The sequence below is a fragment of the Hippopotamus amphibius genome, chromosome 8 (genome assembly GCF_030028045.1).
Source record: "Hippopotamus amphibius kiboko isolate mHipAmp2 chromosome 8, mHipAmp2.hap2, whole genome shotgun sequence".
NCBI classification, from domain to species: domain Eukaryota; kingdom Metazoa; phylum Chordata; class Mammalia; order Artiodactyla; family Hippopotamidae; genus Hippopotamus; species Hippopotamus amphibius.
In genome coordinates this window covers 26,366,239-26,392,207 of record NC_080193.1, presented here as the reverse complement: position 1 = coordinate 26,392,207, position 25,969 = coordinate 26,366,239, and the positions used below count along the sequence as shown (strand labels likewise).

The 25,969-nt window shown below is 43.8% G+C and overlaps 1 protein-coding gene across 2 annotated transcripts in view; it reads right to left on the bottom strand.

Annotated features, from left to right (window-relative positions):
- Positions 1 to 22,874: 22,874 nt before the first annotated feature.
- Positions 22,875 to 25,969, bottom strand: part of ADGRD1 (adhesion G protein-coupled receptor D1) — a 151,771-nt gene continuing 148,676 nt past the window's right edge. The window contains exon 26 of one of the 2 annotated variants that reach the window (XM_057745436.1): positions 22,875 to 25,110. In XM_057745436.1, coding sequence (XP_057601419.1) covers positions 25,015 to 25,110 — 96 coding nt within the window. In that variant the 3' untranslated portion in view covers positions 22,875 to 25,014. The remainder of the gene's footprint in view (positions 25,111 to 25,969) is intronic. The other variant, XM_057745437.1, reaches the window with a different exon arrangement.

The window sequence follows — 25,969 nt, the reverse complement described above, 5'->3', positions numbered from 1 at the left end:
GTGGCCATAAACTCTCTAAAAGGATACCTTTCACATAACCACCTCTTTCCCTCCTCTGTGGGACATGACTTTCTGGGAATGGGCCTTCCTAGTGCTGATGAAGTCCATGCTGATGCCAAATAACCACACTGATGTTTTCCAAAGAGGATCTCTATCAAAAGGGGGAAATGTGAAAGGAAAATCAAAATGGAGTCAGTATTGCTAAGAGAGCTCTCTAAAATGGAGCCAGGGGGCCACTGAGGAAGTATGACTTATGCATGTCTTAGCCCGGATGGAATCTGACCTTTTAGCCAGTTACTGTCTTAATGCAGGCATCCATAATATCTGCCCAATGTTCCAGAAACTCAAGATGCTTACCAGACACTTACCCTAAAATAACTCATGACAGTATATCCCTTAGGGAACAAATATTCCCTTTCTTGAATCAGTCAGTCATAATTCTTGGGGCTTCCCTGGTGGCACAGTGATTAAGAATCTGCCTGCCAATGGAGGGGACATGGGTTCGAGCCCTGATACGGGAAGATCCCACATGCTGCAGAGCAACTAAGCCCATGCACCACAACTACTGAGCCGTGTGCCACAACTACTGAAGCCCATGCTCCTAGAGCCCATGTTCCGCAATGAGAGAAGCCACCGCAATAAGAAGCCTGTGCACCACAACTGAGTAACACCCACTCGCTGCAACTACAGAAAGCCCACGTGCAGCAATGAAGACTCAATGCAGCCAATAAAATTAATTAATTAATTAAAACAAGTAAATAAATAAAATTTTTTAAAAAGTCATGATTCTTGAACAAACTTAGGGCTTTTGCTTTTATAAGCTCTTGACTCTTTCTCTTCCCTGTAACACTCTTTGGTTTTACCTGAATCTGTATCTGCTGAATTGCAATTCTTAAGACCCCAAATAAAGTTCTTTGTTCTTTGTTGTCTTGATACTGATTATTGTTTGACAACCATCAGTGAAGGCATCCTTGCCCTTAATCAACAAACTTAACTGAGAACAGAAGAGTCAGCAACAGACAGGAGGGCACCATGTGAGCTGAGCTGGATTGTCAAGCTTGCTGATGTTGGGAGGACAAATATTTTCCTTCTACTCTCCTGTGTTCTCCTTGGCTGAGACCCCTATAAGGAAAGACAGATTAACAAGGGAAAACCAAACAGAAGGTATATTTACCTTAACATATGTACCTTAAATACACATGGTAGATACCCAAGAAAATGAGTAACTCCTCCCATCCCACCACCACTTGACTTAGAATCCAGCCTAAAAGCCATCTTATTAGGGAAAGGGGAGGGAGGTGTAGACCTCTTAGGGGAGAGTGAAGGAGTCTAAGGAAAGATGATGGGGCCCTTGGAAAAATGGATGGGAGTTAGAATAGATTGTGACAAGCTTTGTCTGGATGTAGTGTCTTCTGTCCTGTGACAAGAGCCAACCGTCCCTGTTAGTGAAACTTCCAGGAGGGGATCTGTGACAGCAGTTCCTGGGAGGACCTGACTTTAGGTAGATAAGGGAGTTCAGAGAAAGTCACCCCTGCATTTGCTCTTTCTCCAGTGCTGACAGCTCCAAATAATCAACGTAACAAAGGAAATATTTGGGGTGGTGTGTGCTGCTGTCCTTCAGTGATGTAAGAGATTATGTCTGAAATGGGTTCACAGCCCCAGGAAAGGGTCCTGGTCTCACCCAGGAAACCTGCCTTTGAGTCTGTCTCCAAAATCTGGGTCTGGGAAGGAGAACACAGGTCCCACATCTCAGTGACTGGACAGGGATTGTCTTTGGCATTTTCATTTGGTGAATGGATGCCTGTCTGGGACAGTCACATGCAGCAGGCTGCCAAGAACATGCTCAGGCCTGATGGGAGAACTGGGCTCAGGTCAAAGAGCCTCCCCGGCAACTCAACTTGGATCAGTGTCCTGCAGGGATTCTTGCTCAGGAATCGGAGCCTCAACCCCCCTGGGGGCTGGGACCATGCACCCTGCAGTCAGCCTGGAGAGCTGGCTTCCAGCTCTGCGATGCCCCTTCCCTCACCAGTCCTAGGAAGGATGCCCTCTCCTCCTCCTCCCCCTCCTCCAGCATTTGCCCAAGTGGATTTCTGGGCCAGTTTCTGGATGACCTTCTCTGTGTCCCCTGAGTTTACAGGAACTGGACTGAAGCTTGAGGTCTCCAGCAGCATGTCTGTTTGGTAGTCCAAGCACTGGCCACGTGATTTATAACAGGGAGAACAGGCAGCTCCACCAGGAATCCTGTTGTGCTCTGACTCTGAAGTCTTTTTGCAGGAACGACACCAAACTCCCTAATGAGAGCTGTGACTGTGACAAGGCTATTAACACTCCAGCTAATGTGACAATGTGAGGAAAAGTACTCTGATGTTTACTGTCCTGCCACTTAGAAGTTCCCACCATAAGATGCTGGTGCCACCCGCTGCTCAGCACACAGGCGTGAAAACAGGGGCACATATGTGACACAACTTTGCAAAATTCTATGGAAATTATTTGAGACTGGGTGACAATTGCGACATCCCTTTTAGCAAAAGACAAAAATAAAACAATTTAGTAATGAGCTTGATGTTGTTTATTCAAGGAAAACAACCCATGTAGTTGGGAGTAAGTGTCTCACAAGCATTGCAGCACTATTCCCAAGGGATATGGGACAAGATTGAATTTTTTAGTTGTATAACTTTTTAGTTTTCTTTTCCAAGACCACTTCTAGGATGTTGGTCTGTATTCCTTTGCTAAACAAAGGCATCATCCACACTTAGGTAAGTGGATCATTAACCTGGGGGATTCTAGTTCATGGTGGTGGTTTGGGGCTGACTCACCCTGTTCCACCCTTCAGGACACTTGCGAAGCTTTCAATGTTCCCTCCTGGGCAGCTGGACCCACCCTTCCCATCACATGTTATTTCTATTCACCAATCAACCTCCACCCCAACACCTTGCACACACACCTGTCCTCAAGTGGAGCAGCCTTCCAGTCTGTGTGGGCTAAAGTTCAGCTTTTTCTTATTTCCAGAAACACAACCATCTGTATAGTTTTCTATTGCTGACCTAAGAAGTCACCAAAACTTAATGGCTTTAGACAACACAAATTTTATCTCACAATTCTGTGGGTCAGAAGTCTGATGTGGATCCCCCTGGGCTAAAACCAGGGTGTCTTCAGGCTGTTTCTTCCTTGGGGCTGTAGGGGAAGACCTGCTTCCTCACTCATCTGGGTTGTTTGTAGAAGTCAGTTCCTTGTGGTTGTAGGACTGAGATCCCTGTTTCCTTCTGGTCATCATATGAGGGCCTTTCCACCTGCTTGGGGCCATGTATGTGTCTTGGCTCACAGCCCCTTGCTTCACCTTCAGAGCCAGCAATAGCAGTCGAGTCCCTCTCACCCTCTGAATCTGTCCTCCTTCCATCTTGCCTGTCTTGCTGATTAAAAAAAATGCACGACTGAAAAGTTGAGAGTTATGTTTTATTTGGTAGACATTCTTAGGACTTCAAGCCTAGCAGGCAGCATCTCAAGTAACACTGAGAGACTGCTCCTAGGAGGTGAAGGGGGAGCTAGGATATATAGCAGTTTTTGCAACAAAGGTCAGGTAGTCTGAGCTTCAGAAGATTATTGTTATTAAACAAAATTATTGTTATTTAAAAAGATATTCAAGTTAATGAACTTAGCCCTTTTCTATGTATGGGAAGATCCAAGAGTCTGGGCTCACTGAACTCATTCCTTTGGCGGGCACCTCAGCTATCTGGGGCCAGTATTCTGTGTTTTCTCATCCTGAGTTTCCTCAAGGTGCACTCTTGGGTGTGGCTGCAGTCTGAGGGCTGCTAGGTGGCAGGTATTCTTTGTTTCCTTCCTGAGTTCCCTCAGGACTCACTGCGGGCGGGTAAGGGGGAGATTGGGCTGCAATCTCTGATGGTGGTGACATCTTTGTTTACTGACATGGCTGGCCATATTCTATTTCTCACTCTGACAGGATGGGAAGGGTTAACCTATTTTAAGGGCTCATGTGATTAGATTGGGCCCGGCTGGGTAATCTAGGACTCTCTCCCCACCTCAAGGCCTGTAACCTAATTGCACCTCTCAAGGCCCCCTTTCCCATATAAGGTAACACAGTCACAGGTCCTGGGATCAGGGTGTGGACACCTTTGGGGCCATTTTTCTCCCAGCCACACCATCATGGACTTGAAATCAATGTTCTCTCCCTCCTTTCCCCTGATGGGATGCTGTGCTGTGATTTGATGAACTGCTTATTTGGCCCCATCCTCTGACTTGAAGGTCAAACCTTCTCAAGGTCAAGAAGGGTCTCAAATTTCCAAAGGTCCATTCAGTGAATATGAACTGATGTAAAGGTGAATACTCAGGACAGCCTCAGGCAGGTGGTGACAGGAAACTATGGGCCGGGTGGGGCTGGGGCACTGTGAGAGTGTGCCCCACCAGGGGGTGGCCAGTGCTCGGCACCTGCCACAGCTGCCATGGGGGACAGAGTCCAGGGCTGCCTGAGCCCTGACTGCTTAAGAATGTTAGGAAATTAGAATTTTAGGCAAAACATCTCAACTTTTAAGCACTGGCCACTAATCCACATTGTTTAAGCACTGACCAGATTGAGCATCTGGAGGTTGCCCAGCCTGTGGTCCTGCAATTTACAAATCTCTGCCCTGGGAAATTTCTTTATTTAACAAACCCACTCAGTGCCTTCCTCCCAGGCCTCCAAAGATCTCTGGTATGGCAGTGGTTAAGACCCCGTGCTCCCAATGCAGGGGCCCTGGGTTCAATCCCTGGTAAGGAAGCTATATCCCATATGTATGCCACAACTAAGAGTTCACACGCCAAAACTAAGGAGCCCATGAGCTGCAACTAAGGAGCCTGCCTGCCACAACTAAGACATGGTACAACCAAATTAATTTTTTTAAAAAAAGATCAGATGTGTTATGCCCACTCATGTCATGCCCCTCAGAGGCTCTTTCCACCACCTCTTAGCCTCACCTGCTGCCTCATCCCTCCTCTGACTTCCTACCACCCCACAGTAGTCCTCGGCTTCCACTATGTTAACAGCCTGAGCCTCTGTGTTTCCCAGCAGTGGAATGTCACCTCCCTGGTCCCTGTTTCCTGTGGTGTACACACTGGAGAGAAAAGTTTCACGTTTCCAGGGAAATACCTTCAACAATTCCCAGGTGTGTACAAAGGTCACATTGTAAAAACCCACCTGCTGGTTAGATGCACACAATCTGCTACCTCACAAAGCATTGCAATAATTTTAACTAAGCTCTGCAATGGGGTCACCATCAGGTGGAGACCAAGCATGGAAACTTTAATTCCTAAGAGAAACCTTGATAAAGTCATGTGTGGCTGAAAGTTGAGGCCACTAATAAAATAATTTCTGGGAACGCCTGGACATTTTACACAGAAATGAAGCGTGCTCCTTGGAAGCTATTTGAATAATCCATTGCTGGCAGATGATAAAAAGAGGAATTCTCTAAAACTCCGAGGCAGACTTGAAAAGACCCACTGGGAATCTGGAGTTTGGGGCTATTGAAATTGTAGAAATATTCACAGCCCTTTGTCCTGAGGCTGCTGAGGAAGCATCCAGACAGTGTCACTACCAAGATTTTACTGGCATGTCCCCAGTCCTGAGATGTTTCTCTTTCATATAATCCACATCTCTGTGGCAAAGCTGCCCTCATGTTCAGGGCAAAGTTTTGGGCAGGGACCATGATTTCCCCCTCTGCCTCACGTTCCACATCCAGCATCTTACAAGTCCTGGAGGGTCTCCCCCCAGGAGAGAGGACCTCGTCTCCCGCATACTGTCCTATGCAACCTCTCTGCTCTCTCCGTGGCACACCTGTGCCTGTCCTCCACCTTTCATCTTGCTGTTCCTTCTTCCATCACTTTCCCCAGGACTTCAGCTTAACTATCAACCCTCAGAGGGGATTTCCCTGACCCCTGTTTTAAATTAGAATCAGTGTACATATACACACTCACACATATAAACACATATCCCTACACACTCACACCTGTATTATGCCTACACACACATATGCACACCTTCACACATGCTGATACACATGCACCCCTACACACTCACACAGACATACTTACTCACATCCACACATATGTGTGCTCACAAATCCACACAAACTCTGCATGTTTACGCATACACACTCCCACACGTTACACACTCGCACACAAATACACACACACACAGAGTGTATCACATTGCCTTGCATCACGGTCCTCAGAATGCACATTACCATCTGGAGTCACCATGTCCGTGGTTTGGTTACTTGGTCACTGTTGGCCTTGTCCACTAGGACATCATCTCTAGTAGGACAGGAACCTTGTCTGATCTGTTCAGTGTCTCCTCCACAATTCCTAGAACTTTCCCTACCCTGTAGCAGGTACTCAATGAACATGAATATGAGTTGAATGATGAAAGAGGCTTCATCTTCAACCAGGTCCAGAGGCTGTAGCAGAGAACCCACACTCCTGGGCAGGGGCTGTGTCACACCCACTGAAAACCATGCTGTCCCCTCTCCAATTCTGCACAAACCACACTGATCACAGTGCCTTTGTGATGTGTTAGAACAGACCTGTCCTATCTCTCCCGTGAAATCAAGTCAGCTTTTACTCAGCTGCCTCGTATAGGTGAGGGATGGAGTCATACCTGTCTCATACACCAGGTGAGCACCTGGTGCTCCTGACACCCAGCCAGCTCTCATCAGTCCTGGTTATTCCCACACATCAACTTTCACCCTGTTCCCAGGGTCTGCAAAGCAGTTTTCATGTGACTGCTCCAGGCAGGCATGGTGCACCATCCCTGTGACCAATGGGAGCCACTTGTGTTAATTTATAAACCTGGACACACAACCAGCAGTAGGCATGGAGTGATTCTGTGTAAATCCGAATGTGATTCTGAATGTTTGTTTTATTTAATCTCTCCTAAATTTATCACTACAGTGTATGTCTTTAAACATGCAAGTCCTCTCTTAGGTTTATACAGTGACAACAAATGTTTTAATATTTATTTTTTGAGCACCTAATCAGATAGTTGTGTATCCCTCCCCCAAGTCTTACTGACCTAATTGCAAGTCTAATGATAGTTTGTAGCACACTCTCTGAGGCTCAGGTCCCTTGTTTACAAATGGTGAACGTGCCACTCAGAAGTGAGAACAATGGGTAAAAACACTCTAAACCATGTTTATTAGCTTTGAAAAATCATTCGCGAGCCCAGAGGCAAGATTAATGGACAACAAAGCTACAATGAAATTCTAATTCTGTCAGATGAAGAGGGAATACTGAAGCAAAAATAAAATATAAATAATACTTTAAATAAGATTAAGCACATTAGAACTAATAAAATAGATGTACCAGAGGCAAATAATAAACCTTAATCCTTACAGAAGAGGATGTTCCAGGAAATGTGGGTTCCACCTCTGAGCCCTAGAATGCAAGATAACAAGACAATAGCTAAGCCTGTGCAATAGATAAGCTAAATGTTGTGAAGGGAACTCTCCCTGGTGCCCAAGACTCCTAGTCTATTCTAAAAACTGATTTTGGACTTCCCTGGCAGTCCAGTGGTTAAGACTCTACGTTCCCAATGCAAAAGGCATGGGTTCAATCCCTGGTCGAGGAACTAAGATCCTGAATGCTGCAAGGTGCAGCCTAAAAATAATAAAAAAATTAAAAAGCCTCTTTTGACGGATGCATGCAAAGGTTTGCAGCAGTCACACACAACTCCCACATCTCAGTGACTAAATATAACAACCCATTTTCCACCCATGCCTCATGTCAATCAGGGACTGACAGGGGTGATCCACTCACCACATTCACCCCAGGACCCAAGCTGCTACTGCCAATCACCATGTTGGGGGGGGAGCTCTACAAGGACATCAAATGCTCTGGGACAGAAGTGAGTCATGACCATCCATCCAGCAATCCCATTACTCCAGGTGGGTGAGACCAACTGCAAGACACGGGAATGAGATGAGCTCTCTGATGGGGCTCCACCCTCTGCTGTGGGAGCTCAAAGGAAAGAGCATCAGGGGCAGACTGGGGTCTGGGAGGGCTTTCCAGGGTCTCAGGAGAGGCAGCCTCGCTCATGAAGAGGAGGTCATGAAAGGCTGAGCCTCAGACGCTGCTGGAGGTGCGTGAAGGTCTGAGTGCCATGCGGGGCTCAGCCTTTGCCTTTCTGGGTTCCTGCTCCTTAACTGCTGATGTGGTTTCTCCACAGTAGCACCGAGGGCAGACAGTAGGGAAGCCAGTCTGGGCATGCTCTCCACCTAAGGGCAGACCTGCCACCACGGGAGTGTGCCCACCTTACTTGGCCCAGGGCTGTTGTGTCCCCATCTTCGACCTTACTTCTGGGAGTCATTCCCACCAGAATCTCTCAGGTTTCCCAGCGCTGGCTAAGCTGTGGGCAGATGCCACAGCCCTCCCTGCCATGCAGTGTTCCCTGTCTCTTCTCTCTGGAGTGTAAGTGACAAATCAGTACAGGATAGAGAGTGGACATTTTTGACCCAGTGATCCAATTTCCAGAATTGATCTGCTATAACTGATGTATGCAAAGGTACATCTACAGATATATCATAATGGCAATTATACCCCTTATATACTTATAATGACAAAAGTATCCCAAGAATCCGACAACCTGAATTGATTAAATATAAGAACATGGGGATCCATGAGATAAAACAGCAGGCACCACCAATATCAGAGTCCCCTGGGAGAGCCTGGCTGTCCAAGTACTTTTAAAGACTCCTCAGGGGACTCCATCAGCCAGATGACAATTGCTGCTGGAGAAGAATGATTGATGTCATTAAAAACAGTTACACTCTATTGATACATTTAATTGTTAAGAAAAAAAAGGTACAAGAAAGTGTGTGCAATCAGAACCCATTTTCATGAAGATAGATTCACACACAGTTATGTGTGTACACACTCAAACTCACACATACACAACCTGAAAAGACACAAAATATTTATCACTGTTCTCTCACTGGTGATTCTTTTCTTTCCTTTTGCTCATCAAGAATTAACACATTTTCTACAATAATTATGCATTTTGTAATAAAAAGGATAACATTTAAAAAATCTTTCTTATCATCCAAATAGAGTTGTTAGCACTTGGATGCTTGAGGGTGGATATATGAGATGAGGGAGGTGATGATGAAGACGGTGATGATGGTGATGATGATGGTGATGATGATAGTGGTGATGATGCTGATGATAGTGATGGTGATGATGATGGTGATGGTGATGGTGATAATGATGGTGATGATGATGGTGATGATAGTGAGGGTGATGATGGTGATGATAGTGATGGTGATGATGATGGTGATGATGATGGTGATGGTGATGATGATGGAGATGATGGTGATGGTGATGGTGATGATAGTGGTGATGATGGTGATGGTGATGATGATACCACAGAACCCAAAGAACAATTTTAGCACTGATTAGAGCAGTGGAAATTGATGAGAGTTGGAAACTAATTTATATTTGTGTACGTGGAGTCTAATATTCAGTAGCTAATTTTCCCCCATAATCCCTGTTCTTGAAACTTCTTGCTCAAGAAATTTCTCTTTAAAAATTCATAAATGCACACTTAAATAGATGAATTCCCTAAAACTTGGTTGTTCCCAAAAAAAGATGGTGTGAAGATGTTTCACATACAAAGCAGCAGAAATCATTCAGCTGGCCAGAAAGACTGTGCAAGTATGAGTGGGAGGTCTGATGATTCATCATGGGAGCTGGTAAAGCCCAGGCCGGCTCCCTGTGGGGCAGTGGAGTGAGAGAGAGGGGGCTGAGAACCGTGGGTCCGCAGAGAGAGGTCATGGTGACATTTCCTGCAGCTCCGCCCTCCTGTCCAGGCCCTGCAGGAGTCCAGGGAGGACAGGAGGGGCTGGAGGGAGAGTGACTCTGTGAGTCCAGGCAGACCCACAGTCAGGAAGGGCACTGAGCATCCTCAGGAGTGAGTGATGTAATCAGGGCTCCTGGGCCGCAGCTTCCAATTTCTAACCAACCTTCAGAAGACAGAAGGGAAACCACTCTGAAAACCCAGCAACTGGCTCAGAAAACCTACTTCGAGGATTAAGAAAAGCATGAAACTATTAACTCATCCTATGGACCCTTCCTGGACCTCTGATATCACAATGATGCCCCAGTTTCCTGCTTTGGAAGGAAGCTGGCAGGAGCAGCCAGGTGAGGGGAGGTGATGTGTTTCCTCCAGGACCCACATCACGGCAGAGGCCCCGCTCCCTGCCGGGACCATCACATGAAAATCCTCTCTGCTGATCACTCTTCTCCAGTAGCTGCTCTTGCAGGCGGAGGGCTGGGCAGGAGCTGCCCTGGGTGGGGTGGTGAGAACAGCTGGGCTGGGACTCCAAGGCACGTGAGTTCTAGGCCCCAGGGGTGGTCAGGTGGCTACAGCCTGACATCTCCTGGAAGGTTGGGAATGCAGGATCCCAGGCCCCACCCCAGTCCAGGAATCAGCATCTGCAGTGTGAGCAGCCCCAGGGGGACTTGTGAGCACCTTGTTCTCTGAGGAGCTGGACGGCAGCTGCTCTGTCCAGTCAGCACAGCACAGGGGGCAGAAATGCATCCATTGTGGCTGCATTGGATAGAGCAAGTCAGTGTGAGCGACTGCAAACCTCAACCCACAGGAGCTCACACAAGACAGAAGCTCTTCTCTCTCACAAAACCTGAGTATGAAGAAGTGTGGTCCAGGGCTGGGGTCATCATTCACAGTCATAAGGGAACATGGCTCCTCTATCTTGCTTCTAAGAATTCCTCAATATCTGATTCTTCCTCATGTTCCAAGATGGCTGCTTGAGCTCCAGCCCCCACAGCTACATTCTGGCTGCAGCCACTGTCCTTATCTGACTTTACTCTCCTGAACTTCTCTAGTCACCTCCAAGCTTGGGGACCAGATTCACACAAAGCCATTGTAGCCACAACCTGTGTGCTGGGATGAGCACTGGGAAAGTCAGAGTAATTCTCCCAGGAGGCCAGGTGTGGGCATTCTGTGCACCCCATGCTCCCCACCCCATGTGGAAAGAGCCTGCCCAGCATCCATCTATAGGACCCAGCAGGGAGAGAAGGGAGAAAGTCAATACAGTTAGGAAAGCTCTCTTATCCCAGGAAATCTGTAAAACCAGGAATAGAACTGGGGCCAGGGCTGTTAACTGTTTAACTGACAAACACAACTTGAAGCAGAGGAGGCTCCAGAATATCAATTATGTGAAGAGGCTGCACAGGATGTGGCAGTCAGGCCATTAGCTCGTTTATCTGGACAGACTCCATTAGGTCCATTACTCTTCTTGATTCAGTCTCCTCCAAGGATGGCTGTCAGGGTTGGAGGAAGAGTCCCACATAGGCTTGGGGAGATGCCAGAGCAGCATCTGGGTGGTGCCCCCCAGGACTGCAATCTACCTAAGCCCTCCCTCCCTCAGCACCAACAAGAGGCATACAGGGTCCTTCCTGCTGCTCGGGGACATTTAGGGCCCCAGCTGTGAACAACGGGGAACTCTGCTGGCACCTCTCCCAGCTGAACCTCCAAAGCCATCCACAAATCTTTTCTGCCCACAGCAGGGGCCCCAGCTCTCTCCGTCTTCCCTGCAGCTATCCTTGGGGGTAGCTGTGGCCTCGTCAGCTCCCCCATGTCACACTGTGGTTCCAGGTTTCCTGGGCATGTGTTCATGTGAGAGAATGAGTGTTCCCTCACACATCATGGCTGAGGTGCTTCACATGCCTTTGTGTAAACCAATCCCTGGGAAGGAGAATGGGCCATAAAGGCCATTTTAGACCTATCAGGATTTGCACCTGTGCTGGGATGGGTCACCATTCCCTGAGTCACCCAGGAGATTCAATGTTCTCTCAACAAGCAACAAGGTGAGGTCTTAGACAGAGATCCCTTGACTGCTGCACCTGCTCTTCACTGCTGTGCAGAGAATGGCATTTGAGCTGCTGAAGCTGTCCCTCACTTTACAGAATAAAACCTCTAATGGAAGTGGAAGGGACTCAAAATCACACTGACATGGAGAAACCGACGCTTTCTGTTTCAGATTCCATTCTGCCAGGGTGGCAACTTAACCTTGGATGATTTGGGGATTCTGCACCCCCTTTCCACCTTTTTCCAGAGGTGACTCCACATTCCAGGGAGTTTATATAGCACCAAAGGATACAGGAGAGAGGATCAGAGATCTGGGAACTGCAGCTGAGAATCTGCATGCTGGTTTCTTCCTCCTGAGTCCTCTGAGTCTCCAGAGAAGCAATAAAGAGGTCAAGGGATCGGAGGACAGAAAGCATTTCCATTGTAGCCAAAGTGCACCTTGGTGAAGTGATAGGAGAGAGCTTGCAGCAGAGAACAAGGAATCATAGCTCACTCCCATCATATAATCAACAACTACCCTACTTTCCATGGGAAGTACTTTATCAAAGCCTTATTCCATCTGGGGGAAGGGCATTCCTTACTTCCCAGCACCCCCCCACCCCGGGCTTCCTGTCTCCTCCAAGAGGGGGAAAATGTTTTATCACTAGAGAAACATCCTGAGGGTCACCACCCTAGACACAGACCCACCAAAAGATGCAGATTTATCATATTATAGAACACTTCTACCACATATGTTAATACCACAGCAAAAAAAAAAAAAAGCTGGTATATTAACAGATTAGACTGCAAGAGATGCAAGATGCAGACTCTTTGAGGAGTACAGTCCACAGGAGAAGTCCAAAGTCAAGAGTAAAGAAGGAATAATAGGAATTTGAAGTCTCAGGCACCCGCAGCTACAGTGCGCATTCAATACAACCCAACTCCTAGTCGGATGAACATAAATCCTCACACTTAATGTCCTATTCACCTTACTTTCTAAGACCCAATACAAATATGTTTAGCTTTTAATAACAACAAAAATTTGTAAGGCATACCAAAAGGCAAAGAGAACAAAACAAAAACAAGCATCAGAACCAGACTCACATATTATGACACAGATGTTGAACTTATGAAACAGGAAATCTAAGATAACTGTGATTAATATGTTAAGAGCTATAATGGAAAAAGTAGGCAATGTGAAAGAACAGATGGGTAATGTAAGCAGAGAGATGTAAAATCTAAGAAAGAATCAAAATGAAATTCTAGAAATCAATAACCCTTGAGAGAAATTAAGAATGTCTTTGATGGGCTCATCAATAGTATAAATACAGCTGAGGAAAGAATTAGTGTTCTTGAAGATATGTTAATAGAACCTTCCCAAACTTAATGCAAAGGGAAACAATGAAGAAAAAAAAAAAGAATAGAACATTCAAGTCCTGTGGGAAAACTAACTACAAAAGGCATAACATATATGTAATTGGGATATCAGAAAAAAAAAGAGAGAGAGAGAGAGAGAGAGAGGATGGGGCAGAAGAAATATTTGAAATTATAATGGCTGAGAACTTTCTAAAATTAATGACAAACACCAAACTGTGGATTCAAGAAGCTCAAAGAATATCATGCAGAATAAAAACAAAAAGAAACAACCTAAAAATACCATACTAAAATTGTACAAACCAAAGACAAATAGAAAAATTTGAAGTACACTAGAGGAAAAATCACTTTACCTATAGACAAGCAAGAGTAAGAGTTATAGTGGTCTTATCACAAATCACACAGGTAAAAACACAGTGGAGAAAAATATTCATATTATTGAAAGAAAAAAACCACCAACCTAAAATTTATATAAGATCCAGCAAAATTATCCTTTAAAGGTGAAAGGGGAATAAAGACTATCTCAGACAAACAAAAACTGATAGAAATCATCACCAACAGACCTGTCCTGTAAGAAATGTTAAAACAAATTCCTCAGAGAGAAAGAAAGTGATATAAGATGTAAACTTGAATTACATAAAGAATGAAAGAGTATCAGGGAAGAAATAAATGAAGGTGAAATAAAATACTTTCTTTTTTGATCTTAAATTATCTAAAAAATGACTGTTTAAACTAATTAAAGTAACAATGTATTATATGATTATACCATATGGAAATGAATGACAAAAAGGTCATAAGGAATGGAAGAGAGGAATTAGAAAAGAATTAGGAATTATTATTAAAATTAGTTAGAATGTTGAAGGTAGTTGAAGCAGCAGCAGCATACTCTTATTTGAAGATGGATTTAGATTAGTTTAAATCTGTTTTGCAAACTTTAGAGCAATCACTTTAAAAAAATTACTTTAAAAAAGAAACATATACCATAATGTTCATTACAGCACTATTTACAATAGCAAGAACATGGAAGCAACCCAAATGCCCATTGACAGATAAAGAAGATGTTAAAGAAGATGTGGCACATATATACAATGGAATATTACTCAGCCATAAAAAGGAATGAAATGGAGCTATATGCAATGAGATGGATAGACCTAGAGTCTGTCATACAGAGTGAAGTAAGCCAGAAAGAGAAAATCAAATACCATATGCTAACTCATATATATGGAATCTAAAAAAATGGTACTGATGAACCCAGTGACAGGGCAAGAATAAAGATGCATATGCAGAGAATGGACTTGAGGACATGGGGTTGCAAGGGGGGAGGGGGCGAAGGGTAAGCTGGGATGAAGTGAGAGAGCAGCATAGACACATATACACTACCAACTGTAAAATAGATAGGAGGAGAAGAAAGATGGCAGCAAAGTAGAAGGACATGGAATGCATCCCTCTCCACAGATGCATCAGGAAAACATCAAAAGACACAATAATTCCCACAGAAAACCAGCTGAACACCAGCAGACGACCTCGGACACCAGAAAGGACTGCAAAGATCCCGACATAACTGGGGACAAGCAACTTCTGAAGTCTGGACTACTCCATCAGAAGTCAAGTAGGTGGCTCTGGGGAGGGAGCACTGAATCCAGGATGCTAGACTACTAGGGAGTCCTCAGACACAGTGAAGATTAACTGCAGAGAACTCTCATGGATCCCTATATAAGAGTCTAAGACCCGGCTTCGTCCAGCTGTCTGTAACTGCCAGTGCTGGACACCTCACAGCAAACTACAAACAATATAGGAACACAAACCACCCATCAGCACACAGACTACCTAAAGCCATATTAACTTCACAGGTACCTTAAAACACACCATGCGACACGGCCCTGCTCATCAAAGAGAAAAGACACAGAGCCACACACCGGAAAGCAGACACCAGACCCCACCCCCATCAGGAAGCCTACTCAAGACACTGGAAAAACCCCACCACAGGGGGCAGAGGGCAGAAACAAGGCAGCATAGGGAAAGGAGACAGCAAATCCTATAAATTAGACAAAATGAGAAAAAAAAAGAAACACCAAGCAGGCAAAGGAGCAGGAAAAATGCCACAAGACCAAATAAATGAAGAGGAAATAGGAAAATTGCCTGAAAAACAATTCAGAGAAATGATAGTAAAGATGATCCAAGACCTCGACAACAAAATAGAGAAAATACAAAAAACAGTTAATAAGGACTCAGAAGAACTAAAGAGCAAACAAACAGTAATGGACAACAAAATAACCGAAATTAAAAATACTCTAGATGGTATACACAGCAGAAGAACTGAGGCAGAAGAATGAATAAGTGAGTTGGAAGATAGAATGGGGGAAATAACTGCCACAGAACAGGAAAGAGAAAAAAGAATAAAAAGAATGGAAGACAGTCTCAGAGACCTTGGTGACAACATTAAGGGCACCAACATTCAAATCATAGGCATCCCCAAAGAAGAAGAAAAAAAGAAAGGGTCTGAGAAAATATTTGAAGAGGTTATAGTGGAAAACTTCCCCAACATGGGAAAGGAAATAATTCACCAAGTCCAAGAAGCACAGAGAGTCCCATACAGAATAAATCCAAGGAGAAATACACCAAGGCACATATTAATCAAACTAAAGACAATTAAACACAAAGAAAAAATATTAAAAGCAGCAAGAGAAAAGCAACAAATAACATATAAGGGAAAACCCATCAGGATAACAGCTGACCTTTCTGCAGAAACTTTGCAGGCCAGAAGGGAATGGCAGGATATACTGAAAGTCTTGAAAGAGAAAAACCTACAGCCAAGAATACTCTACCCAGCAAGAATCTCATTCAGATTTGATGGAGAAATCAAAAGCTTTACAGACAAGCAAAAATTAAGAGAATTCAGCACCACCAAACGAGACTTACAACAATTGCTTAAGGAACTTTTCTAAGTAGGAAAGACAAGAGAAGGAAAAGACCTACAAAAACAAACCCTAAACAATTAAGAAAATGGTAATAGGAATACAGATGTCAATAATTCCCTTAAATGTAAATGGATTAAATGCTCCAACCAAAAGATGCAGACTGGCTGAATGGATACAAAAACAAGACCCTTCTATATGCTGCCTACAAGAAACCCACTTCAGACCAAGGGATACATATAGACTGAAAGTAAAGGAATGGAAAAAGATATTCCATGCAAATGGAAGTTAAAAAAGAGCTAGAGTAGCAATACTCATATCAGACAAATTAGACTTTGAAGTAAAGACCATTACAAGAGACAAGGAAGGACACTACATAATGACCAAGGGATTAATCCAAGAAGAACATATAACAATTGTAAAGATCTATGCACCTAACATAGGAGCACCTCAATACATAAGGCAAATGCTAACAGCCATAAAAGAGGAAATCGACAGTAACAAAACAATAGTAGGAGACTTGAACACCCCACTTACATCAATGGACAGATCATCCAAAAAGAAAATAAATAAGGACACACATGCTTTAAATGACACATTAGACCATCATGACATAAATGATATTTATAGCACATTCCATCCAAAAACTACAGAATACAGTTTCTTCTCAAGTGCATATGGAACATTTTCCAGGATAGATCACATCTTGGGTCACAAATCAAGCCTTGGTAAATTTTAGAAAATTGAAATCATATCAAGCATCTTCTCTGACCGCAACACCATGAGACTAGATATCAATCACAGGAAAAAAACTGTAAAAAATAAAAACATATGAAGGCTAAACAATATGCTATGAAACAACCAAGAAATCACTAAAGAAATCAAAGAGGAAATCAAAAAATACCTAGAAACAAATGACAATGAAAACACAACAACCCAAAACCTATGGGATGCAGCAAAAGCAGTTCTAAGAGGGAAGTTTATAGCAATACAGTCCTACCTCAAGAAAGAAGAAAAGTATCAAATAAACAACCTAACCTTACACCTAAAACAATGAGAGAAAGAAGAACAAAAAAACCCCAAAGTGAGCAGAAGGAAAGAAATCATAAAGATCAGATCAGAAATAAATGAAAAAGAAATGAAGGAAGCAATAGCAAAGATCAATGAAACTAAAAGCTGGTTTTTTGAGAAGATAAACAAAACTGATAAACCATTAGCCAGACTCATCAGGGAAAAAAGGGAGAAAATGCAAATCAACAGAATTAGAAATGAAAAAGGAGAAGTAACAGCTGACACTGCAGAAATACAAAAGATCATGAGAGACTACTACAAACAACTATATGCCAATAAATTGGATAACCTGGAAGAAATGGATAAATTCTTAGAAAAGTACAATCTTCCAAGACTGAACCAGGAAGAAATAGAACATATGAGCAGACCAATCACAAGTATGGAAATTGAGACTGTGATTAAAAATCTCCCAATAAAAAAAAGCCCAGGGCCAGATGGATTCACAGGTGAATTCTATCAAACATTTAGAGAAGAACTAACACCTATCCTTCTCAAACTTCCAAAATATAGCAGAAGGAGGAACACTCCCAAACTCTATGAGGCCACCATCACCCTGATACCAAAATCAGGCAAAGATGTCACAAAAAAAGAAAATTACAGGCCAATATCACTGATGAATATAGATGCAAAAATCCTCAACAAAATACTAGCTAACAGAATCCAACAACACATTAAAAAGATCATGCACCATGATCAAGGGGGGTTTATCCCTGGGATGCAAGGATTCTTCAATATACACAAGTCAATCAATGTGATACATCATATCAACAAACTGAAGGATAAAAACCATATGATCATCTCAATAGATGCAGAAAAAGCTTTTGAGAAAATTCAACATCCATTTATGATAAAAACTCTCCAGAAGATGGGCACAGAAGGAAATTACCTCAACATAATAAAAGCCATATATGACAAACCAAAAGCCAACATCATGATAAATGGTGAAAAATTGAGAGAATTCCTTCTAAGAACAGGAACAAGACAAGGGTGTCCACTCTCACCATTATTATTCAACACAGTTTTGGAAGTTTTAGCCACAGCAATCAGAGAAGAAAATGAAATAAAAGGAATCCAAATTGGAAAAGAAGTAAAACTGTCACTCTTTGCAAATGATATGATATTATACATAGAAAACCCTAAAGATTCTACCAGAAAACTGCTAGCACTAATCGATGAATTTAGTAAAGTAGCAGGATACAAAATTAATGTGCAGAAATCTCTTGCGTTCCTATACATTAACAACGAAAAAGCTGAAAGAGAAATTAAGGAAACTCTCCCATTTACCATAGCAACAAAAAGAATAAAATACCTAGGAATAAACCTGCCTAAGGAGGCAAAAGACCTGTATGCAGAAAACTATAAGACACTGATGAAAGAAATCAAAGATGATACAAACAGATGGAGAGACAAACCATGTTCTTAGATTGGAAGAATCAACATTGTGAAAATGACTATCTTACCCAAAGCAATTTACAGATTCAACACAATCCCTATCAAATTACCAACCTCATTTTTCACAGAACTAGAACAAGAAATCTTACGATTTGTATGGAAACGCAAAAGACCCCGAATAGCCAAAACAATCTTGAGGAGGAAAGGCAGAGGTGGTGGAATTAGGCTTCTTGACTTCAAAGTATGCTGCAAGGCCACAGTGATCAAGACAGTATGGTACTGGCACAAAAATAGAAAGGAAGATCAATGGAACAGAATAGAGAATCCAGAGGTAAACCCAAACACATATGGGCACCTTATCTTTGACAAAGGAGGCACAAATATACAATAGAAAAAAGTCTCTTCAATAAGTGGTGCTGGGAAAATTAGACAGCAACATGTAAAAGAATGAAATTAGAACACTTCCTAACACCATACACAAAAATAAACTCAAAATGGATTAAAGACCTAAATGTAATTCCAGACACTATAAAACTCCTAGAGGAAAACAGAGGCAGAACACTCTATGACATACATCAAAGCAAGATCCTTTTTGACCACCTCCTAAAATAATGGAAATAAAATCAAGAATAAACAAATGGGACCTAATGAAACTGAAAAGCTTTTGCACAGCAAAAGAAACCATAAACAAGACAACCCTCAGAATGGAAGAACATACTTGCCAACAAAGCAACAGACAAAGGATTAATCTCCAAAATATACAAGCAGTTCATGCAGCTTAATACCAAAAGAGCAAATAACCCAATCCACAAATGGGCAGAAGACCTAAATAGACATTTCTCCAAAGAAGACATACAGATGGCCAAGAGGCACATGAAAAGATGCTCAACATCACTAATCATTAGAGAAATGCAAGTCAAAACCACAAAGAGGTATCACCTCACACCAGTCAGAATGGCCATCAAAAAATCTAGAAACAATAAAAATGTTGGAGAGGGTGTGGAGAAAAGGGAACTCTCCTGCACTGTTGGTGGGAATGTAAGTTGGTACAGCCACTGTGGAAAACAGTTTGGAGGTTCCTTAAAAAATGAAAAATAGAACTACCATATGATCCAGTAATCCCACTCCTGGGCACATACCCAGAGAAAACCATAATCCAAAAAGAAACATGTACCATAATGTTCACTGCAGCACTATTTACAATAGCCAGGGCATGGAAGCAATCTAAATGCCCATTAACAGATGAATGGATAAAGAAGATGTGGCACATATATACAATGGAATATTACTCAGCCATAAAAAGGAATGAAATGGAGCTATATGTAATGAGGTGGATAGACCTAGAGTCTGTCATACAGAGTGAAGTAAGACAGAAAGAGAAAAATAAATACTGCATGCTAACTCATATATACGGAATCTAAAAAAAAAAGAAAAGGTACTGATGAACCCTGTGACAGGGCAAAAAAATAAGGATGTAGATGCAAAGAATCAACTGGAGGACACGGGGTTGGGGGAGCAGGGGGCGAAGGGTAAGCTAGGATGAAGTGAGAGAGTAGCATAGATATATTTACACTACCAACTGTAAAACAGATAGCTAGTGGGAAGTTGCTGTATAACAAAGGGAGATCAACTCGATGATGGGTAATGCCTTACAGAGTCAGGACAGGGAAGGTGGGAGGGAGTCGCAGGAGGGAGGGGATATGGGGATACATGTATAAATACAGCTGATTCACTCTGGTGTACCTCAAAAACTGTTACAAGAGTGTAAAGCAATTATATTCCAATAAAGAGCTTAAAAATAGTTTAAAAAATATATTGGAATCAAAAGTCAGTCAGTCTGAATTGTACCACATATTTTAAGGAAGAAGTTATGCTAATTCTAAAGATCTAAATAAATGAAGAGATACTCCATGTTCATGGATTTAAAGATTCAACAGTGTTGAGAAATCCATTGTTCAAGGTTGATATATATATTCATCACAGCCCCAACAATATCTCAGCAAGCTGTTTTATAGATATTGACAAACTGATTCTAAAAGTTATATGAATATAATTCTAGGCAAAATACCTAGAATAGCCAACACAATCCTGAAGAAGGACAACGTTTGGGGACTGACACTTCCTGAGTTCAAGACTCCCTATAAAGCTCTAGTAATCAGGTAGTGTGGTCTTGGAATGAAAAAGCAGACACATGGGCCAATGGAACAGACTGGAGATCCCAGAGCGAGAAGCAGGCACATACAGTCAATTGATCTTTGACAAAGGAGCAAAGACAACTTGATAGTGAAAGGACAGATTCTCAAAATGAAGGAGGCTGGCACAACCAGACATCCAGAGGAATATCGATGGGCATAAGAATGAGTCGACTTAAACCTCAAACCTTACACAAATTTTAATTTTAAAAGGATCATGGGGACTTCCCCGGTGACGCAGTGCTTAAGAATCCACCTGCCAAAGCAGGGGACACGTGTTCGAGCCGTGGTCTGGGAAGATCCCACATGCCGAGGAGCAACGAAGCCCATGAAGCCTGCAGGCGACAACCACTGAGCCCACGTGCTGCAACTACTGAAGCCCGCGTGCCTGGAGCCCATGCTCCACAGCAAGAGAAGTCACCACAGTGAGAAGCCCGCACACCAAACCAGAGAAAGCCCACACGCAGCACATAAGACCCAACACAGCCATTAATTAATTAATTAATTAAAAAAAGAAAAAAAGCCATGAACAGAAAAACATCAAAGACATCAATGCCTATCTATTGATCTATCTATCTAGAACTGATAGATATAAAATATATTAAAATGCATATATAGTAAGAATATAAATATTCATTACATATACCGTAGGTAATATAGAAGTATAGAAATCATCTCGTAAAATAGTGCAAGGGTTTGGTAAAGTATATTACACAATTAAATGCTTTATGTATATACATTGTAATTATGAACAATATCTAGTAATATGGAAAATGGTTGGAGAATACAGCAAGTTTAAAAGCAGATGTTTGCACAGCAGATATGATATAGGACCAAATAGATTGTGTCCACTGTGTACAAGGAACCAAGAGCAATGTGGCAAAACACATAAACACCTATAGCTGGGAGGATCTCTGTACATCCTGGGAAGAAGCACCTGTGTGTGTATGTGTGTGTGTGTGTGTGTGTGTGTGTGGAATCTAAAAAAATACAACAAACTCGTGACTATAACAAAAAAGAAGCAAACTCACAGATACAGAGGACAAACTAGTGGTTCTCAGAGGAGGGGGTAATATAGGGATGGAGGAGCAGGAGGTACAAACTATTGGGTGTAAGATGTACCTCAAGGATGTGTTGTACAACACAGGAATATAGCCAATATGTTGTAATAACTGTATATGGAGTATGAACTTTAAAAATTATATAAAATTTTTTTAAAAGTTTGGTTTCTTTTGAGTTTAGTAAGCATTTTTTCTAAAATCTTTATTGGAGTGTAGCTGATTTACAATGTTGTGTTAGTTTGTGCTGTGCAGCAAAGTGACTCAGTTATACATATACCTACATCCATTCTTTTTTAGATTCTTTTCTCACATAGGTCATTACAGAGTATTGAGTAGAGTTCCCTGTGCTATACAGTAGGTCCTTATTAGTTACTATTTTATATATAATAGTGTGTATATATCAATCCCAATCTCCTAATTTATCCCTACCTCCCCCCCTTTTCCCCTTTGGTAGCCATAAGTTTGTTTTCTACATCTGTGATTCTATTTCTTGTGGAATATAAAAGAATGGTACAAAGGAACTTATTTACAAAATAGAAACAGACTCACAGATGTAAACATTTTTTACAGACTTTAAAAATAATAAACCAGATTTAAAGACTTCATATAGAAAAAAGAATGTAAAATAGCTCAATAATTTTTAATATTATGTGTTGAAGTATTTTTGATATACTAGTTAAGTGAAATATATTGTTAAGATTAAAAAAAAAAAAAAAGCAGCAGCACCAGTATTCTGTCCAGCACATTAACCTGGGGACCTGGGGAGACACAGGGCTGCACAAATCGCACTACAGGCCCTTCTTCCCCGCCCCCGCCCCGCACCCCAGGGAGGCTCCATCGCAATGTCCCCGGAGCTAGAATGTGCTGGGCACATAGAAAGCACTGAATAAATGTCTGTCGAGTGAATCCCAGGGTTAGATTTTACCCACGTGTGTTTCTCTTTAGATTTTTGTCAAGAGACCCACAGTCCCGCTCACCTTCCACTAGCAAAAGACGCTTAAAGACCACACTTTATTTTAAGGACATTAAGATTTTATTTCATAAAAATCACAACATATTTTCACTACGTAGTGGCATTCATCGTCTTTCCTGTGCTATAAACTACTTTAAACACACGATTCTCTCCCATTGCTTATCTTTGGCCAAATTATGTGTAGATAATAAAGTACTGCAGAAGCCAAAATATATAGCCTATAAATAAAGTGCACTACTCTCATTCTTTAGAAATAATGTTTGTTCATTACTTCTGATATATTAGCTATGTAGGGTGAATATGCAGAGAGTTAAAAAAGAAGAGAGAATTCCATCCAAAATAATGACAGTTCCTTACTTGATTTGCTTCACCAGGAACTAAATAAGAAAAAAAAAATCCAAGTGTAAATCTTAGGAATACAGTGTTCTCACTTCTAGGTGCTCTTGGGCATGACAAGGATCTAACACCAGGTTACAAGTGACCTGGTTTCTGGAATCACGAGCAGAGCCTGGAGCAGGGGGTGCACACACTTTTCACCAGACAGGAGGTCCCTCCTGCATCAGCCAGTCCCCCCCCCCCACCCCCACGGCACACCCATGGGGACACCACGTGGCATTGGCACAATGTGCAGAGTTGGCTGGTGCATCTGGGACCCATCCGGATGGAAGGGTAGAGGTTACCCTACCTCGACATGCCACTCTGTGTCCCCCCCACGGCGGGAGATGCCTGAAGATGTTTGTTAACACATGTCATCAGGGCGTGAGTTCCTTTATGAAGGTGCCAGAGGAAGATGGAAAAGGTCGGCAAAAGGACGTGAAAAACTCACTCGAAAACAAAGCAGACGTGTTGGGAGAGGTGGGGGGAAGCGGGGCGGGGCAGGGAAGGACTTTAATGCTATCGCTGTCACAGTTTTCAAGGAAGATTTTCCAGTATCAAAAACGGGTTGGAATTTCTTACCCACACATTTCACAAGCACTCTTGGTGCTATCATCACAGTGCGACCTTTCATAGCCTGTTTGCTAATATTTCCTTGGCGTTTGGGTTCACGTCTAGGCCCGCAAACCCTAGCGTTTCACAGGGTCTCCCCACACATGGAATCCTCACCATCATTCCATTCCCTAGGGGGCTGAGTCCAGGTCTGTACAATAACATCAACTCAGAAGACACAGCTATTGCCACCCCTTCCCTCCCCGGGTCAGTCAGGACGGGGGTCCTTGAGACCCACACCCCCACCTCGGAGCAGCCTGCCACATGGCTCTGTTTGTCAAGGTCTGCCTTTGTGGCAATGTGAAATCATGGCACTGCGATACCCTCCACTGTGATCCGCTTGCTCGAAACACGGAAAAGCGTTTAGAAGTGACGCGGAAGAAAGTCTCTGGGGACATTATGCCTTGGAAAATGGTGGCTCTGATGGGCCACCGCGAACACAGAGAAGGCTCAGGTGCCAGGAAAGGGGGTGACTTTAAGGCTGCCTTTGAGTCGGAAGAGCCAGCACTCATGAGGAAGGGGCTGAGAAGCTGTCAGAGCAGAAGATCCCACTTGGCTCTTCACCTTGGCGAGGCCCCCGCGCACAGACAGGGTCTGGGTAACAGGCGCCTCCAGCCCAATGCCCTGGGCATCCGCGGAGGCCCAGCGCAGCCAGGCGACAAGACATGAGGGTGTCCCAGGCCGGCATCACCCTGCAGAAAGAGTCACTCTTTGGCTAGTGCTTGGCATCAAGGACCCTGTTGCTGGGTGGAGTTGGCAGGTGGAAAACCTCATGTGCTTCCCCAGTGCCTGATGCTGCCTCTGCCCATCCTCCCCTGCAGGACCCCACCTCTTTAGTCCCAAGTCCCCATCACAGCGCCGAGGCTAAACTTCCCTCCCAGTGTCACGGCCCCTGGGTCCTGTGTGCGCACAGTGTGGAGGGTCTGGTGTTCTGTGCACTTGGGTGATGAAGAGGAGGGACTGCTGTGTGCTCCAGGGGGGCCTGCACGTCGCTGTGTATCAAGTTGCAGGCTGAGCGGTGGGCTCTGTCACACGGGTGGGTCACAGGCAAGGACGGCTGTCATGGGGCCATGACCCCCAGGTCCAGACAGCAACAGGGAGAGGATCCCAGTGGTGAAGGCAGGGCATTGCTTGCATTTTGTTTGCAGTGGGTGAGGGGGTTCTGAGCCGCAGGCTGCCGGGTCCACGGCCTCTCTGCTCACACCGCAGACAGGTCCACGCGGTGCCCGGAGTGGCTGCTCTTGTCCCAAGGGGTGAGCTTGGTGGAGCCCGTGCCAGGCCGAGTCCCATTCATCTGCAACGCACAAAGGAGCGAGAAGTGAAGACTCTGCTCCACGTCCCACAGGAGTGCGGAAAGCAAAGTCCTGCACCAGAAAGCTGCCCAAGGATCCTCCCTGGGGGGCGCCACTGCTCCCCAGAAAAATGAGGACCCTGAACTCCAGGGACTGCACTTCTATCCATCTTCTCTGCACGGGTTTCCCTGCCTCATGGCTCCCAGGTTCTGGGGTGCACTCACCCATGTAGTCATTCATTCATCAATCCATCATTCATTCATTCACTCCTTCACGCATCTATCTATCTATCCATCTGCTTATTCACTCGTTCCCTCCACCAGGGCCTGTTGCAGGCTATAGGGTCACACCAGTGAGCAAAGCCAACCAGACCTTTGCCCCCGGGGAGCTCACATGCCAATGGGGGAGGCAGAGAATGGCCATTAAGCAAAGGAATAAACCAAACAATTGCCGAAAGTAGCAAGCAGAGGATGCTGAAATGGGGTGGGAGCACCTTTGTTCAGTGCTGTTCAGGAAGGACTTCCTGAGGATGGGACTGCTGAACAAGAGCCAAACGGACAGGTAAGAGGCTGCAGCACAGTGAGAACCCAGGACACCGCCTGCTCCAGGCTGCCTGGGGACCCTCCCTGTGGGTCTTCAGGGCAGAGGGATGAGGGACCACTTCTGCAGGAGGAGGGTGAGCCAAGCCCAGCGCTGGAAGGTGAGAGGCTTGTTCAGACCCCTGACCATCCAGACCCGATTTCTCAGGTATATGTAGGGGGAGGAGACTTGATGTAGAGGCCAGGCTGTGTCCAGTGACTTTTATGTCTCTTATAGGACACCATCAGTATGTCCAGTGTCTGCCTCCTGGTCAACTGACCC